General features: G+C 39.6%; 1 protein-coding gene across 1 annotated transcript in view; it reads left to right on the plus strand.

Moving 5' to 3' along the window:
• The window catches only part of LOC146483820 (transient receptor potential cation channel subfamily A member 1-like), a 34,570-nt gene extending 27,260 nt beyond the window's left edge, over positions 1-7,310 (plus strand). The window contains exons 6-11 of the mRNA XM_085105983.1: positions 507-709; positions 1,444-1,779; positions 2,259-3,081; positions 4,237-4,446; positions 5,335-5,510; positions 6,806-7,310. Coding sequence (XP_084962109.1) covers positions 507-709; positions 1,444-1,779; positions 2,259-3,081; positions 4,237-4,446; positions 5,335-5,510; positions 6,806-7,034 — 1,977 coding nt within the window. The 3' untranslated portion in view covers positions 7,035-7,310. The remainder of the gene's footprint in view (positions 1-506; positions 710-1,443; positions 1,780-2,258; positions 3,082-4,236; positions 4,447-5,334; positions 5,511-6,805) is intronic.
• Positions 7,311-18,421: the final 11,111 nt, after the last annotated feature.

Below are 18,421 nucleotides of genomic sequence, written 5' to 3' on the forward strand. Positions count from 1 at the left end.
TCAGTTTTAAGAGTATTCAACTGGTGCACGAAAGATCATGAACTCGATTCCTGCCAGCGGCTCAGATTTTTTCCCTTTGTCCCACTCACGTAACATGATGATTGAAATATTTTTGTCTTAGAATTCAGTGTTTCCCACCCACCGCACCAATGAAGGAAAGCGTACATCAAGTATCCTCCTTTTTGCCTTGGTACTTTCAACGCGAATAGCATGGGGCGCTTTATGTTTTCTTTGTATCCTGCCGCCATCCTACTAAATCTATGTTGGGTCTTCCGTTATCATTTTATAAGAAGTCCGTCCTTTGCTTACTTTGTTTGTGACGCCTTTTAGTGCATGGATAAATGAACGTTGGGCACGAGAAACATTCCAAGTCAGCCATAGGTGGTTTTTGGGGCTCTGTGGCAGAGCTTCTTACTTATCTGCCCTAAAATGCCCAAAAACAAAGTAACTATGCCATAATTTCTTTTTTAAGGTCAATTATATTATCTTATTTTTTTCATGTTTAGATATTACAAATCTTGTTGGAAAATAAAGTGTGCATAAGAGGGCGTGACATAAATGAAAAGTTGCCTCTTCACATTGCGGCTGAAACAGGCGCTCTCGATTGTGTACTGGCTTTCTCAAAATTCCCAAACTTTGCATCTCTTTTGAGTGAAAGAGAGGAGAATGGAAAGACAGCTCTTCATCTGGCCGCCGTTAATGGTCACACGTAAGTAAGAGATAAATGTGCATTAAGGATTGTAAGCGTTTATTTTCTTTATCAAATCTGTCTTATTTTCTTAGGCTCCATCACTTACTAGCAAGGGTGGGTGACCAAGTTATTATCGGGACTGATTTTCGACTTGAGGTCAATGGTTTGAAATAAAGTAAATGCAATCGTTTTGTTTTCATGGACGAGCAACATTACTCCGGCACATTATCTCTCCTTTCTTTAGGGTGTTCCTACCAGATTCCATGCAGTTGTTGAAAGAGCGGATAACTATCCAGCGGATAAAATGCATTGTTTTGGGTACAATTTATCAGCAAGATAGCGATTTATCCACTGGATAGAGTTACGCTCTTTAAACAACCGAGGCCAGACCGGGTAATTTCGCAAAGGAATGCATCCGTATGAGGGACAGACTACTTACCAGATCTTCAAAATAGCGCTGCCCGTTTGCAAACATGTTTTTCCGACAAATTGCGAATCTGCGAATATGTACTGAGCGGTAGAAATGACTCTCTTGGCTGTTTGAAGTGGTTGTCTTTAACTTTTGTGGCAATCATTTTGTTGCTGTGTAATGTATTTCTTACAAATGACGGTGTCCCGCTTGAAGTAGTCTTCAACAAAATGTTTTTTTCTTCGCTCGGCTCCGCACTTACCCCCTCTGAATCTGTGCCTTTCCTCTGCTTTTCAAAGATCGTGCAGACACTTATTTGCAAAAAAATATTTTGGAATTCCAGGAAAACCTGCGAAGTCCTAATTTTGAAGGGTGCTGATGTCACAGCTAAAGAAGCGAGCAGATCCACGGCGCTTCATTTGACTGCCAAGGCGGGCTCATTAAAAACAGCCAAGGTTCTTCTACATTGTTTTTTACCGAGTACGCTGGAAGAAAGAGACCACGGTCAAAACACTCCACTTCATATAGCCTGCAGACACAACCATGTGAATGTGGTTCAGTTCTTGTTGGATCAAGGCGCTGATGTTACGGCCAGAAATGACAGAAACATGACCTGCCTAGATATTGCGATTGAGTGGGAGTTTGCAGAGGTGGCAAAAACACTTGTCAAACATCAAAGGTATAATTGTTAATTCATAGTTCATGAAGAGAAAACAAAGGAAGTCATTGTCTTGAAGGATGCTTGGAAAAGTGATCTTAATTAAAAAAAGAAAATTGGTAAATTTCAATTTTGCTTTTAATTTCTCCAAGAATTGTTAATGGCTTGGGAAGCTTTACTTGTAAAAATGTGTAATCCGGTTTGCAAACACTTCAGAGTTTTCGGTTTTCTCGGTGCTTAAAAATCGGATGAAACAATTCCTGTTCCTTGTGTTTGATGTCTTACTTCAAGGTCTTTGTTCAAAAATTGATTCCTGGACTTTTTAAATAAGCATTGAAATTAGAAGGTCTACAAAGTAACTTTGAACTATTGACACCTGCACTTACCATCGTGCCTTTTTCAAGAATGGCAACCTTAATTTATTTTATTGCATGTTTGAAAACATTAAATGGCAGTAAATCAAACAGTTAATAAAATGAAAAACTTACCGTTTATTTTAGGTGGGAAGAGGTCATTCAATTATCGCCAGAAACTGGTGTCGTGCCAATAATTCAATTGGTGGAGAAGCTACCGGATGTCGCTGAAATTGTTCTTGATAAATGCGTCAGTCTCAGTCCCCTGCCTCCCTCGCATGAAGACTTTTCTATCACGTTCAATTTTCGTCATCTGGATCCCGATATCGATTGTGTCTCTTTTGTCCCAGCTATCATGGCGAAATTCAGGCGGGAAAAGCTGCTGAATCATGTTGTTACTCAAGCTTTACTGAGGTATAAGTGGATGGTACTCGGGAAGTTTCTCACCTTCTTCAACACTATACTCTTTATTACTTTCGTCATCCTGTACTCGTGTTTCGTAGTAAAGGAAAGAGACAGAAGTACACTGTTCTCGAACACTTCGAAAACAGCGAGTAACGAAATAAGTCAGAAGTCAAGTTTCGAAGAGGTTGTGCCACAAGTGATCTTCGCATTCCTGATTGGTCAATTGATCAAGGAAGCAATTCAGTTATCATGGATGCGTTTTGCTTACTTTAAGGATTTTACCAACATTTTTGAGTTGTCGATGTATGCTATGGTGTGGATCTTTACTGTTCCAAGCCTGTTTGGAAAAGAAATCTACAGTATCGAAACTCGGTGGAATGCAGGATTAATTGGTCTTTTTCTGAGTTACATCGTGTTGACCCTACATTTTCGTCGGTTCGGTGGAGTTGGTTTGTACGTGACAATGTATGGTGAGGTCCTCTTGACGTTTCTCAAGGTGATATCTACCTTCCTTGTTTCTTTGATAGGCTATTCGTTGGTGTTTTATCTTCTTCTTGGTCACCAGGTACGTGTGATATTTAATAATTATTCACCGAAGTGGAGGTGTAGAGTGGCAGATATCCGCGCCGACGTAAATATCTACTACTATTCACCGACACTGAGGTGAGTTTTAGTTTTAGTATATAAAAACCCACTGAATCGCCAGCCCCAATAATTCGCTTAATGTAGAAATTCGCGCGAAGCCAAGGACAATACAGCGACGTGTTTAAATTATATTTGCACACAAAAACTTCATCAGTGCAGCATAAACAACTTAAAAATTGTGAGCATTATTTTGCGCGATTGTCGCGTATACAAATACACTTTTTTAAATATAAGAACGTCTAATTTGGGGGCCGAGGCTGAATGTTCTTATTTATTTATTTATTTATTTATTTATTTATTTATTTATGTTTTTGGCATTTTGAGACTGAAAAGTTCTTAAGATGTTCTTAATTATCTGTTTTAGTATTTCAATAAAACTATGCGGACGTGACCAACAGTGACCAAGACACCTATTAATTGGGTTAATTGGACAATATAGAGTGAATTTTTACCTGTAATATTTTATTCGTATTTTGCTGTTCATTTTTAAAACATTTGGTCGGGATAAAAATGTTTGTAATTGACTCTCAGCCTGGGTAATGTTCTTAGATTTTAGTTAACCTCAGCGTCAAAGTTCTTACAAAAAAGGTTCTTAAATAACAAAAAGGTTTGCTGTACGTTAAAATAACATACTTATCACGGAATAAAAGATTGTTCTGCCTTCTGTTTTCTTTAACCTGCCGCAGGCTTTACCTCACCAATGCATTCTAGAGCATTGCGTCATGAACGTGGGACTGACATTTGATAACAAAAATTATTATTCAGGTGTGGCGACAAAATTTTGGTAAACGAGCCTAAAGACCAGCAAGTGTTAGTAAGGTGCCTTATCACAATTATCCCACATGAATTGCGTTTACTAATTGCTTGAAGGATACTTTAAGTTTTTTCTCTTCTGATGTAATTATTGCGGCCCTAAAGAAGGTGGATACCAGTTTCTGCAAGGAAAGCATACAGGTTCATCTCCTGTTAGCTAATACCCTCCTCGTAAAAGATGCCACCTTGCGATGGATGAACGCCTACGAGAGGTTCTTATTTTAACGTGTCATTTACCTTTACTTATCTTTTTTCTGCGTAGGAAAATTTCTCAAACTTTCTATTTGCTCTTGCCAAAATTCACGTTATGATGATTGGCGAGTTAGACTACAGCGATATGTTGGTGGACAACATCGTGAACAACGACACCGTCCCAGGAACAAATGTCCTGTATGTCCCCTTGCCGGCCCTGACAGTGATTCTGTTCTTCATTTTCGTGTTATTGGTTTCTGTTGTTCTCGTCAACTTGTTGGTGAGTATGTATACGACGTACTCTAATAAAATACGATAATGATTCGACCTACCGCTTGGGCCGCTAATTTACTTTTGTTAGTTTAAGGGAGTGTGCTTGTTGGAGGAGGGGCTCTTAATACTGGGGAGGGTGCGGTTATTACTATTTTGATGTCCACATCACCTACTATATACAAACAAAGCAACTGGGCCATATTGCAAATCGACTTGTTCGTTTGCTCTGGCCAGAACGACACTGTGCCCAGGACAAACGTCCTCTGTGTTTCCTTGGCAAGCCTGACAGTCAGTAATATAATAATAATAATAATAATAATAATAATAATAATAATAATAATAATAATAATAATAATAATAATAATAATAATAATAATAATAATAACCTTTGTTTACCCTCGGCAGTGTTTATAGCACAAGTGCTAGTGGGGCCGAGCATTAAACGTCACAAAGAAATAATTTAAATTGAAAATAAAATGGTTAAAAATGCCAACTGGCAGGAGGCAGACCAGCTGGTTATTTACATGCGCGGCCGAGGAGTTGAACTCGGGGCTACCGAGAAACAACTCCATCTAGTGGTCAGAGCGGGACTTGAACCCGGGACCTCCGGATTTCAAGTCCGGCGCCCTAACCACTCGACCACGCTGCCTCCATACTCTGCTCTTCGTTTTCGCTTTAATGCATTATTCTCAGTTTCTCCAGTAAACTTAATAGGCTGTATTCGTATCCTTCAAATTGAACTGGAACTTAAGCTTGCTCACGAATCTCTTCCGTGCAGATATTTTTAAATATCAAGTATATTTAATGAGTTATACTCTTCAGGCAAGGGGTTCGATCTTCATCTAGAACTCATGGTCCTTACATGATGAAATCTAATCTTTCTTGGTTTCTTCAGGTTGGTCTGGCGGTTGGAGACATCGAGTCAATTCAGAGGACAGCAAGTTTACGAACTTTAATAGACGACGCCATAGTGGTTGAGGGCATTATGAAATCCTACCCAAAGTTTATTCTTCGGCGCGTCCACAGACGGTTTCTGGAGTTAAAACCAAACCGAAATACGCTGTTTAAAGGGTAAATGTTTTGTTTCTGAGTACAATACAAAGCTTGCTCAGTCGGAAGGGCACAGTGAGGTACTGTCAGAGAAAAGTACAGCTATAATAATTGCTGCTACTTTGTTGTTGTGCTGGGGCACAGCACTCTGGTACTCAAAGTAACTAGTCGTAGTCACGGTGGTGCCCTTGTGTCATCTAGCTGAAACGATCATCAAGTTACACTGCTTCTTCTTTTGTGCTTTTGCCATTCATAAACTGGAAGCTTAAGACGTGCCTGGGTGCCCTTTTGCACTTGCATGAGGGGAAGGAAACTGTGGGTCTTTCAGACTATCAGTGCCCAATTTCACTGGTGCCAAGAACTTTTTAGGTTAATCTGCTACTAAGAGTAGGAGTCCTTGGCTTAATTATGTATCTGAGTACTCGGCACAATCACTGTGTACAAACGAATTCCCTTGCCCAATTAAATGGTCCGTGTGTGTAAGATCTCCACCATGTGGGAACGTGATGACCAATTTTTGACACAGGTTCTCAAAAGAAGTAATTTACATTCGCCAGCCGGCACCATATCCAGACACAGATGCTTTTTGGCCTGTGCTGTTTTTTTGTTTGTTTTTAGTTCCTAAGCACGGATATATAGGACGTCCAAGCTGTTTATTTGACTGAGTTACGACTCGTCACATGAAACCGTTAAAATGGAATCAAAAGTAATCAAAACCACTCAAGAAAAGCTAAAATACGAATAAGTGAAATTTTATCCTTGCGCTCCTAGCAGCAGCTCATTCATATGCATTGCAATGACAGCAAAAGCCTACCACCACAGATTACTGTCTTACTGTTTTAGTCGAATGATTCAAACGATTCCCCTAACCCAGAAAATGCTACCTCAGATTATAGAGATGAATGAAGGTAGATGTCTGGAAGATTTGCTGATCTTCTGTGACAAGTTCAACTGCCAACTAAATTATCCACAGGACGGGTTCTTACGTTCTTGCAAGAAGCCAAGAGTCATGTTCACTTTAGTATTCGCTGGCCACCAGCGTGTTAGAATATTGGGCTTCAGTTCATCTACTAAAGTTAAAGCTATTCAGGAAGAATTTGTTCGCTTTTGAATTTTCCAAGTGGAAATATAATTTATAACACCTGACTAAGCGACGTTAGGAGTAAACTTTGCTCGGTTAGTTTGGCTAACCTGCATAGTAGCAGGCGACTGAGTTTATGTAGGATGTGATTTGGAGAGAGTGCGTGGTAAACAAGCTATAGGTTTCCATTTTAAGAAAACATTCTGTTTGATATAAACTCTTTCATGTTTCACAGGATCGCCTTTGCTGGCACCGATATCACAGATTACAATCAGTTTCTAGGAAAACTTCTCAATTACAGAACTGATACTAACAACTCAGAGGAAGACTGGTGCAGCCACGAAAAGATGCGACGGGAAAGACAAGACGAAACTATTCACAAACTTTTGGCCACTGTAGAAGCTCAAGGCAAAATTCTCAAGGCCATGGCTGATAGATTGAACATTTCTGAGTACGAAGATTAGAGGAACAGAACCCTTCCCCTAATTTTTCTCCGTTTCGCGGAATACCAGGCTGTGCATCATACTTGAGACGATTGTCGTTGGCGTTGGTTATGTCGACCGCTGAATTGCTCCGAGCAGTATTCCATGTTCATATAGTTACTGGCTGCTACTAGCGCCAATGCCACTTTATTCTCTAAATGTCATGAAATTTTTTATGTGATATCTAGGTGCATACCTACAAGAAGTTGCTCTCATTATTTATAGAGTCTTATGGACATTTTGCCGGCCCATTTCCCCCCTTGGAGGGTCTGGATGGGGGGGTACAAATGTCAGTTGTCAGTTAAATTTTAGGCTATTTGTCGGTTGTCAGTTAAATTTTGGGCCATTTGTCAGTTGTCAGTTAAATGGCTGTTAATAATTAACTGCAGATTTTAATAATTTCTTGAGGACCCAAAGAAACTTAAACGTCATGTAAGACAGATAGCAGCGTACACTAATAACCGAAAAAGTATTGTAAAAACTTGTTTCTGGTTAATGTTTAGTTTTATGTTTACATTTTTGCAACAACAATCGTTTCTTTGGCCTTTATACAAATCATCCCATGACCAATCTACTAAGAACATACCTTACGAATCCAAGCGAAAATGGGCGCGTATTCGTCGGCCAGACCTTGACACTGCGACAGGTGAAATTTCCTCCTCAGTGTCAGAGATATCGTTGTCTGAAGTTGTATCGTACTCGTCCTCTTGTGGAGGTCGCACAGCACCAACGACCACATCAATGAGACAGTCATTTACAAAGGTGGCTTCTGTAACATCATTAGATGGCACCTCAGGACTGATTCATCTTCAACATCTCTGTTGAGTCGTTCTGGATCTTCCGTGATGGAATTGCTCTCTTCGTCTGGCATAAAGTTTACTTTACTGCAATCTGGTGGCTTCGTATACACCGCTGGCGGTAGAGCCCCTGCTTTGTCCTTTGTAGTCTCACGCCTGACTGTTCTTTGTCTTACTGGACGATACTTCTCTACCAATTCTTTCATGGCAGTCTCCGTTTCAGCGCTAATCTCTGCTGACGGAAGCGGTAGCATGAATTTGATACTTTCAAAAGCCATGGTGGTCTTTTGTAAAGTCTCCTTTGTGATGGGTTCAAAGTCTTGGGAATACTGTAAGGCGGTGAACGTCTCATGTTTAAAATGGGAGACGGCGTGAATGTTCTCCCGACAACTGTTGTGAGTAACGTGCACAACTCATCCTCTTCAGGGTATTCCTTGTTAGCTGCAGCTATGCTGTCATGCAGCCGGCGCATTCCTTGTTCCAGAAGCGTTAGTTCGCTGCCTGTTTCCTCCAGCAAGCTTGGCAGCTCCATTTTCCACTGACCATCTGTGATTATCGCAAAATTTTCGCTTCTTCCTCCCTGCGTCGGTGCCATGTGGTAAAGTTTTAAATCAAACTCTCCAAGGCCGAATTTTATTGCCAGTTCTCTCAGCCCAAGAAATGACAACAGATGCTTCTTTAGAGACTGAACTGTCTCTAGCTCATCGCAATTGATTGGAATACGGCCTCGGTGTCGTTCGAATGCCGTATCCGGATCAACGCGGCAAAAGCTAACAATCGCCTTTATTACGGCGGAACGAACGGACATGGTATAGGCTCGGTATATTGCTAGAGCGCGTTCCACGTAAATTTGGGTCATGTTAGAAATAAACTATTAACTTATATGAATTGTTAGTATAAAATATGACGCCCTACTCTGCTGCTGTTTATTGTACACGTTTGTTTGGTGATTTGGTATAAAATTTATCAATTATTAGCCGAAAAACGTAGCAGCACGTTTTTCGTCAGTTGTCAGTACCAGCGAGTATAAATGTCAGTTGTCGGTTAAATTTTATGCTATTTGTCAGTTGTCAGTTAAAATTTTGGCTATTTGTCAGTTGTCAGTTAACCCCATTCAGACCCTCCCCTTGGTGTCAAGGAAATAAGTCAAGTCAAGAATGGACATTTTGATTTGGTTCCCCGATGGACATTTCGCTTGGTTCCAGCACATTTGTAAAAAGACATGCATGCAGGGCCATGTTATGATGCTATTTCCTGTCAGTTTAGCATTTATTGAGTTTCTTTTTTATTTCACTTTGTTTGTGACTAAATTAACCACAAAAATAAAGTAAAGACATTGCAGTTTGTGTCTGCGTTCCTTCATGTGCATGCTTCTGATTTGGTGTTGTTTGTCTCAAACCTCGCCATAAAAGGCGAAGGTATCTACCAGGTGCCAGATTTTCTAAGCCCTCCTAAGTTAAGATATATCCTAAGTATTGTTTGGGAAGGTCATTAACATACACCAAGAAGAGAAGCGGTCCTAGAATGCTTCCCTGTGGCGCCCCAAAGGTCATCGGGAGCGGGTCAGACACAGCATCGCTACAGGCAGTCCGCTGTTTACGATGATTCAGGTAAGACTTGAACCACTGTAGAGTGCTGGGCGAGACACCGATAGCCGACAATTTAGATAGCAAGATCGTATGGTCAACGGTATCGAATGCCTTGGTCAGATCTAAGAACACTGCACCGCACAGTTCTCTACTCTCCATATGCAATAGGACCTCATCTGCAAAACCGGTGAGAGCCGATGTTGTAGACAGTTTGGGACGGAAGCCAAATTGTTTGCTTGAAATGAGGTTATTTGAATTCAGAAAGTCATAGAATTGGGAATGGACGACTTTTTCCAGACTTTTACTCATTGTTGGCAGAATAGAAATAGGGCGATAATTTGACGCATCTGTCCTATCTCCAGTTTTGAAAAGTGCAGCCACTTTCGGGCATTTCCATATTTCAGGAAAATTGCCAGTGCGAAAAGAGAGATTCAGTAACTTGGTGATCGAGGGACAAATAGCACGTGCGCTACATTTTAAAAGTCTCGCACTAATGTTGTCCAAGCCAATAGCTTTATTTGTCTTTAGAGAAAGCAGATGCTTGAGTACTGTTTTCTCATCAACTTCGTCAAGCGAGAAAGACTGTAATTTCGTGGCCGATCTGACTGGGAACATAGCAGCAGCCGATATTTTAATTTTAGCTGATTTTTATATTTTAATTGCATCATATAATATACATCTAGTAATAGGACCTCTATGTAAACCACTCTTGTGATGGAGCATCCTATTAAAAGATTGTTCTTATTATTGTTGCTTAATAATAGCCTATTGTTAAGGAACAATACTTAGGAAAGATCTTAGCGTAAAATGGCTTCGTGAATCTGGCCCCTAAGCTCCAACTTGCCACTTGGTTATTTTCACTTTCTTCCTCTTGAAGCGTGAACTGCTAGATAGTTGTGGTTTTCCAATAACCATGAAACATGTGAAATGAAAACTGGGTTTTTAATTTGTTTAAAAATACCAAGCAAAATTTGTTGAGTGATCTTGAATGATAATGGTAGAGACTTATCAAGAAAATAACTATTTTATTTCGTTACTGGTGGATTCTCGCTATAACATCATGAGATCCCTAAAAGTATAACAATTAACTATTAGTCAAATAAACCATTTGTAACTGAACATTTTTTTAGATTTTTCAAAACAAAACAAAACAAAACAAAACAACAACAACAACAACAACAACAAAAAAACAAAAAACAAAAAGAACCACGCTGACTTTCCACCGAGAAGGTCCAATATGTGGACTTTAGAAGAACTCTGTCTGCAGCATGCAACTATCGCTGTTTTGAAAATAAGAAATATTATACATCGCAGAGAAGTCTCTTTCAGTGACAAAGACAGTTTGCAACTGTCCGTGGGGCTGAACGGATGATGTCAGACAGTTCTGATCAAAATACGAACGCTGTAGCCCGGGGTTTTAGCATCAACAGCAATCGACACCGGCTGACACCCGCTTTTATTTTGACATGTTTGACATATTTTGGACTTTTAATGGCGTATTGTTTGACATTCCATGTGACTGTTTGTGAGACACCCAAATTGAGTGTTTTTAATAATTGATTTCCTCAGACAACTTTATGGCATATTTCTGTTTGCCTTCCAGCTTGTTAGGAGTTGAAATAGTAGAGCTTGCATTGTGGCCAGCTGTTTCGCGGCTATACCAGCTCCCAGCTGAATGAATGATGACTGACATGCCAACATGGCGATTGTACACTCAATAGACATGCGCGAAGTGTAAAACAACTGAAAGCGTGACTCACCCTCATGAATATAACAAGTCTGCCAGTCTTTGCACTGTTTAGTATTTGATATCTTTACCCGCAAATCGTTTCTTGTGACAACAGGACCGCCTAATTGAACTACGATTAGAGAGGTGGAAAAAAGACATGCAAATGGCGTGAAGTGGGTGGTGATTATTTCAGACAGCAGGGAGAACCTATTGTCAAGAGTATTCATTATTCTTTTATTCTTTTTACAACTTTGGTTAAGTGACTTTGGTCTAACACTTTAATGAATTATCACCTCGTTACCACCTAATGGCCCGGTTGCTCAATAGTTGATAAACTCAGTTTTTTGAAAAAAACATTCTCTGGCTGACGGCAATTTGTGATTAATTTGCACAGTATTTTACGCTAACCCTGAATGTTTTCTATTCAACAAAAATTTTCGGTTTGAATTTTCGGAAATATCGGTCTCGAATGGAACGGGCTTATACTCGGTCATCACGTGGTCAGTTTTTGCCTCAGGCTTCTTGACGCCGTTTACCGTACGTGTTCAAACAGTCCGACTGGAAACTTTTGAATGGAACACGAGAATTTTCGAAAATACCGAGATTTCCACTTTTTGGGAACACTGAAAAGGTTGTCCTAAATTTTCGAAAATCTTTTCCGGAAAAGACCCTGTTCCATTCGATTCCCACCCGAAATTTTCGAAAATTTCGTCGAATGGAAAGCGGGGCCCCTCATTCTCAAATTAAAGAACTGAATTTTCACGGATGAGGTAACTAATTTGAACAATCATGTCAAAAATCGTCATAAGCTTCTGAGTTCAACTTTTTGACGTATTTCTCTTGGTTTATACCACGCTAATCACAGATCTTAATCTCCACGTGGCTGCTGATGAATTTTTCCAACCGCAATAACCCTATTCAAGACCTATTAGATTTTCGATTGGGATGTCAATAGCTACCGAAAACAACCTGAGTATCGTGAGTGTAAAAACTGTACAAATTTCCGATTACAGATGTGATTCAATTATATGACACGTTCCTGAAGGGCCAAATTGCTTTATAACGACAAGTTGTTAACACTGAGCCAAACGAAAAGTCTTGCTGGGTATCTGCTCATGCCAGGGGCCCACATGGCATGTCTAGACGTCTTCTCGAAATGGCTCGTCTTGTTTTCTGACTTGGCGTTTTAGAAGCCGTAATTTGGCAAGTTTTAGAGCCTTCTTTCTTTAAGATTAAATGTTCCTAAAAAGCCTCTGTTGGGTGCAGAAGGGTGCGTGATAGAAGGGGAATTTGACTGATATAAATTCTTTTGTGGTGGGAGGGACTGACTGATTACAAACTTCCGATGAAGAAAGATTTTAAAACATTCCACTTGCAACAATTACTGTCTTTACTATGCGATAAGAATCGCCAAGAGGTATCTTCAGTTCACTGAACTGCATGAAGTGCTTCCACTAAGAAGTGTTGGACAAATCTTACCTGAGCAATACTGTTCTAGGCGGCACCAGCAGATACCCGCTTAAATTTCCGCGGTGATGCGTGACATCTAGTGTGGAAGTGGTGAAACCACTGATTATTACTTTGGAGGAAAGTGACATTAAAATGAATCGGGAGACCAGATCACTTCAACCTTCTTACACTTCCCCATACGTCAATCCAAGTTGCGTGTGATCGGGTCCTAGTTTGGATTCTTAAGAGGCGACATGGTGACATTGAAAAGAGGGCGGAAGGTATTATTATAAATAGTTCACGCTAGCCTTTGTTATGCTTGAGAGGTTAATGTCGTCTCGACGTGATTTAACGTTCAAAGCATTGAAACAAAAAAAAATTAGTTGATCCAACGCATTTAAGATATTTAGGAATCAGGCGACTCAAGATGGTCTTTTGTGCGCACAATGCTTCTGAACGACGCAGTACCAGCATGTTAATAGGGTCGAGTATTTGAAAACAGAATACGGTAGTTTAAACCACATGTAAAATCTCTTTAAACAGAAGTGTCTTAAGTTTCTTTCAGTTTTGTCTGCCTTTATTAATGCATCCAGTTAAAAAAAAAAATGTAAACTAGCGAGCCGTTTTGTTAATAGTAGCGAATTGCTGGGGAGTATAAACTGTAGTATATAAGACCAAGCAGACTACCGAAGAGTCAATAATCTAAACCATTGGTCGTCTCAAACACAGTGAGGTAATAAATAATAACAAGAAAATGGCGCGGTACGTGATTTTCGCTGATTCTCAGGTCAAAGAAAACGCACGTCCCAAGCAGACTACCGAAGAGTCAACAATCTAAACCATTGATCGTCTCAAAGAGGTAATAACTAATAACAAGAAAATAGCGAGGTAAGTGATTTTCGCTTATTCTCAGGTCTGTCTGAAGAGGACCTAAATAGTTGACAACGCCGTTGATGTTTTTAAAGCTGCCTAAACGCTACAACTTTACGTTTAAAAATACGCTTTGGGAGTAGCTCAAATGAAGCAAGACGGTTTAGGAATGTTTTTCTTTTCGTACCATTTTCCGGACCAAGTAAATTAATAAAATGTGCTATCTAGTATCGCACAAATCCTCGTCAGACCAACACGTTTCTCATTTGTTTGAACGTTGCTAATTTCCCCCGTGGGAGGGGGGAGTAGTCAAGAAAGCTTTATGGAGAGGCTCCGCCCCGAGGTAAAAACCCTTACCCTTTTACATGCCAGTTAACTTAAAGCCAAGGCCGGGAAATAGTACCCCTTTCACATATCTACAGTAGGAAAACTACATCTCCTTTTGGTTGGTATGTTCGGGTGTTTTGAAAGGCCCCTTTAAATACCTAAATGACAGGTTTCTGTACCCTTTTCTATACTTCATTTCGTGAAATCCCTACACTTTTATATACCCGGGCAAGATGTACCCCTTTTGGGTGACACCCCTCCCCCCGGGGGATGGTACCTTGCTTATTCAGTACCATCCCGTAAACACGGATACCTTATTCTTACGACGGTCCTTTTTTTCCAATAACCATGGAACATGTGAAATGAAAACTGAGTTTGTTATTTGTTTTAAAACCCCAAGCAAAATTTGTTGAGTGATCTTGAATCATAATGGTAGGGACTTATCAAGAAAATGACTATTTTATTTCCTTACTTGTAGATTCTCGCTATAACAAAGATTCCTAAAAGTGTGTGAAAATCTCCATTGTGACGTCTGAAGTTAAATTAAAATGGTTGTAAATTGAAAAAGTATGACAATTAACTATTAGTCAAATAAACCATTTGTAACTGTGAACACTTTTTTAAATTATTCAAAAAAGAAAACAACCACGCTCACTTTCCATCGAGAAGGTTTAATATGTGAACTTTAGAAGAACTCTGTCTGCAGAATCTATCACTGTTTAAAAAATAAGAAATATTTTACATCGCTTAACGGATGATGTCACACAGTTCTGATCAAAATACGAGCGTTGTAGACCGGGGTTCTAGCATCAACAGCAATTCAGGACACCAGCTGACACCCACTTTTATTTTGACATGTTTGACATATTTTGGACTTTTAAAGGCGTATTGTTTGACATTCAATGTGACTGTTTGTGAGACAACCCAAATTGAGTGTTTCACCTGTATTAAAAGTCGAAATTAAAAGGCTGGGGGCTAAGTAGAAAACTTTCCAGTTAACTTAGCCCTCAAGCTCTACTAATACATTATTTCAGGAGCCGATGATTATTTCAATTAAAATGCAAATTCATTTCTTTTATTTAAACAGTACTATTTTCAAAATTGTCTTTAGTTTCAGAGAGCAAATAAAACTTCTTCTTCTTCTTCCTTAATAATTGATTTCCTCAGACAACTTTACGGCATATTTTTGTTTGCCTTCCAGCTTGTTAGGAGTTGCAATAGAAGAGCTTGCATTGTGGCGAGCTATTTCGCAGCTATACCAACTCCCTGAATGAATGATGATTACTCAAACAATGACTGACATATCAACATGACGACTGTACACTCAATAGACATGCGCGAAGTGTTAGACAGCTTAAAGCGTGACTCACCCCCAAACTTAATCATGAATATAACGAGTCTGCCAGTCTTTGCACTGTTTAGTATTTGACATCTTTACCCACAAATCGTTTCTTGTGACAACAACAGGACCGCCTAATTGAACTACAATTAGAGAGGTAGAAAAAAGATATGCAAATGACGTGAAGTAGGTGGTGATTATTTCAGACAGCTGGGAGAACCTATTGTCAAGACTATCCATCATTCTTTTATTCTTTTTACAACTTTGGTTAAGTGACTTTGGTCTTACACTTTAGTGAATTATCACCTCGTTACCACCTAATGGCCCGGTTGCTCAGTACTTGATAAACTCGGTATTTTGAAAAACATTCTCTGGCTGAGGGCAATCTGTGATTAACTAGAATTTGTACAGTATTTTACGCTAACCCTCCTTCTTAAATTAAACAACTGAATTTTCACGGATGAGGTAACTAATTTGAACAATCATGTCAAAAATCGTCATAAGCTTCTGAGTTCAACTTTTTGTCGTATTTCTCTTGGTTTATACCACGCTAATCACAGATCTTAATCTCCACGTGGCTGCTGATGAATTTCTCCACCCGCAATAAACCTATTAGATTTTCGATTGGGATGTCAATAGCTACCGAAAACAACCCGAGTATCGTGAGTGTAAAAACCTCTACAAATGTGTTCCAATTATATGACACGTTCCTGAAGGGCCAAATTGGTTTATAACGACAAGTTGTTAACACTGAGCCAAACGAAAAGTATTGCTTGGTATCTGCTCATGCCAGGGGCCCACATGGCTTGTCTAGACGTCTTCTCGAAATGGCTCGTCTTGTTTTCTGACTTGGCGTTTAAGAAGGCGTAATTTGGCACGTTTTAGAGCCTTCTTTTATTAACTAAAGATTAGATGTTCCTAAATAGCCTCTGGTGGGTGCAGAAGGGTGAAATAGAAGGGGAATTTGAATAATATAAATTTTTTTGTGGTGAGAGGGACTGACTGATTACAAACTTTCGATAAAGAAAGATTTTAAAACTGTCGACAAAACATTCCACTTGCAACAATTACTGTCATTACTATGCGATAGAAAGCGCCTATAGGTATCTTCAGTTCACTGAACTGCATGAAGCAACACTGTTCTAGGCGGCACCAGCAGATACCCGCTTAAATTTCCGCGGTGATGTGTGACATCTAGTGTGGAAGTGGTGAAACCACTGATTATTACTTTGAAGGAAAGTGACGTTAAAATGAATCAGGAGACCAGATCACTTCAACCTTCTTACACTTCCTCATACGTCAAGTTGCGTGTGATCGGGTCCTAGTTTGGATTCTTAAGAGGCAACATGGTGACATTGAAAAGAGGGCGGGAGGTATTATTATAAATAGTTCACGCTAGCTTTTGTTATGCTTGAGAGGTTAATGTCGTCTCGACGTGATTTAACGTTCAAAGCATTGAAACAAAAAAATAAGTTGATCCAACGCATTTAAGATATTTAGGCATCAGGCGACTCAAGATGGTCTTTTGTGCGCACAGTGCTTCTGAACGACGCAGTACCAGCATGTTAATAGGGTCGAGTATTTGAGACAGAATAAGGTAGTTTAAACCGCATGTAAAATCTCTTGAAATAGAAGTCTCTTACAGTTTCTCTGCCTTCATTGATGCATCCAGTTAAAAAAAAATGTAAAATAGCGAGCCGTTTTGTTAATAGTAGCAAATTGCTGGGGAGTATAAACTGTAGTATATAAGACCAAGCAGACTACCGAGGAGTCAATAATCTAAACCATTGGTCGTCTCAACGAGGTTAGAAATAATAACAAGAAAATGACGCGGAACGTGATTTTCGCTGCTTCTCAGGCCAAAGAAAACGTACGTCCCATAATAACGAGCTGCTGGTAGATGGTTGTATTTACAGGATGTTTTTGAGGCATTTTCCATAGTGTGTTTGCCTTGTGGGATTTGAATCTGTCCGAGGACCTAAATAATACCCTTTTCTATACTTCATTTCGTGAAATCCGGCCCTACCCTTTTAAATACCTCCAGTGGTACTCTTTCGGGTGACCCCCCCCCCCCCCCTTCCCCCGGGGGACGTTACCTCGCCTTTTCAGTACCATCCCGTCAACACGAATACCTTATTCTTACGACGGCCCTTTTTTTTTTTCCAAAAAATGCTCAGTCTTAGTTATGTTATTGTAAAGGTCGTCTCTTAAATCAGGTTACCTGTTAGTTCGTAGCCAACGGCAAGATAAGGTTAAGGCATTTTTGTTGCAAATCCAAGAACCCCGAGGTACGATCATTCTAAATGAACACACAATACAATCATGGCAAACATATAATAAATTTCAAGCGTTGTGCAGTCTGTGCAATATAAAATCGAAAAAAATCGAAACTAAGGTATGCCTAATTAAAAACTGTGGTTGCTCAGGGATGGAAACAAGCATTGACAAAATTCGATATGTTTTCGAAAATTGCAAAACAAACTGAACATCACTGCGATTTTGATTTACTGTTCAACTGTTTCGTTCTGAAGAATGCCTAGGTTTAAAACTGGAAAAGTAAAAGTTTTCCATTTTTTAAGTTTAACTTTTGGATATCGAAAGCCAAACGGCACCACCCCTGAGCATTAAAAGAGATCAGTGATAACTGTTACTTGATGGTCATGATTTTTTTTTTTTTATAGCAATCTGGGTTTGATGAGCCCGGTTGCTAACTTTCATTTGAATAGTTACGCTTATCAACTATGACCGAAACACCAGAACCTCACAGCATCCTAGGAAAGCAATCGACAATAGCTTCCATGAATGATCACACTTTGAGATCAAGATTTAACGTGACCTAAACACTCAAATTTAGAATCCCCTCGGGTGCATCAAAAACTGTACCACATGAAACTACCGCTCAATAGTTTTCAGTTTGAATGACCTTCAATGGTCGCACTTCAGGATTTCCGTCGCCTCTAGATCCAAACGTCAGGCATAAAAAGGGTTTAATTCAGGGGCACTTTCATTTAGCCAAAAGCTTCGGTACTTTTTTTTATTACAAAAATAATTATTTTCTATTATAAATGCAAATGGTACGCGAGGATCAAATTGAAATTTCCCGGAACAAACGGACGTCGACCTTGAGAGGTTCTCCTACCGGTGAGAACGGAAATTACTGTTCCATTTGTACAAAGCCCACTTTGTTATCTCCATGCGCCATTATTGCGCCACCAGGTAAGGTTTTTGACTATCAATGAGATTACAAGTTTGGAACGAACCGAAAAAAA

This window comes from Pavona decussata, unplaced genomic scaffold, assembly GCF_977016875.1.
Source record: "Pavona decussata unplaced genomic scaffold, jaPavDecu1.1 SCAFFOLD_38, whole genome shotgun sequence".
Classification (NCBI taxonomy): domain Eukaryota; kingdom Metazoa; phylum Cnidaria; class Anthozoa; order Scleractinia; family Agariciidae; genus Pavona; species Pavona decussata.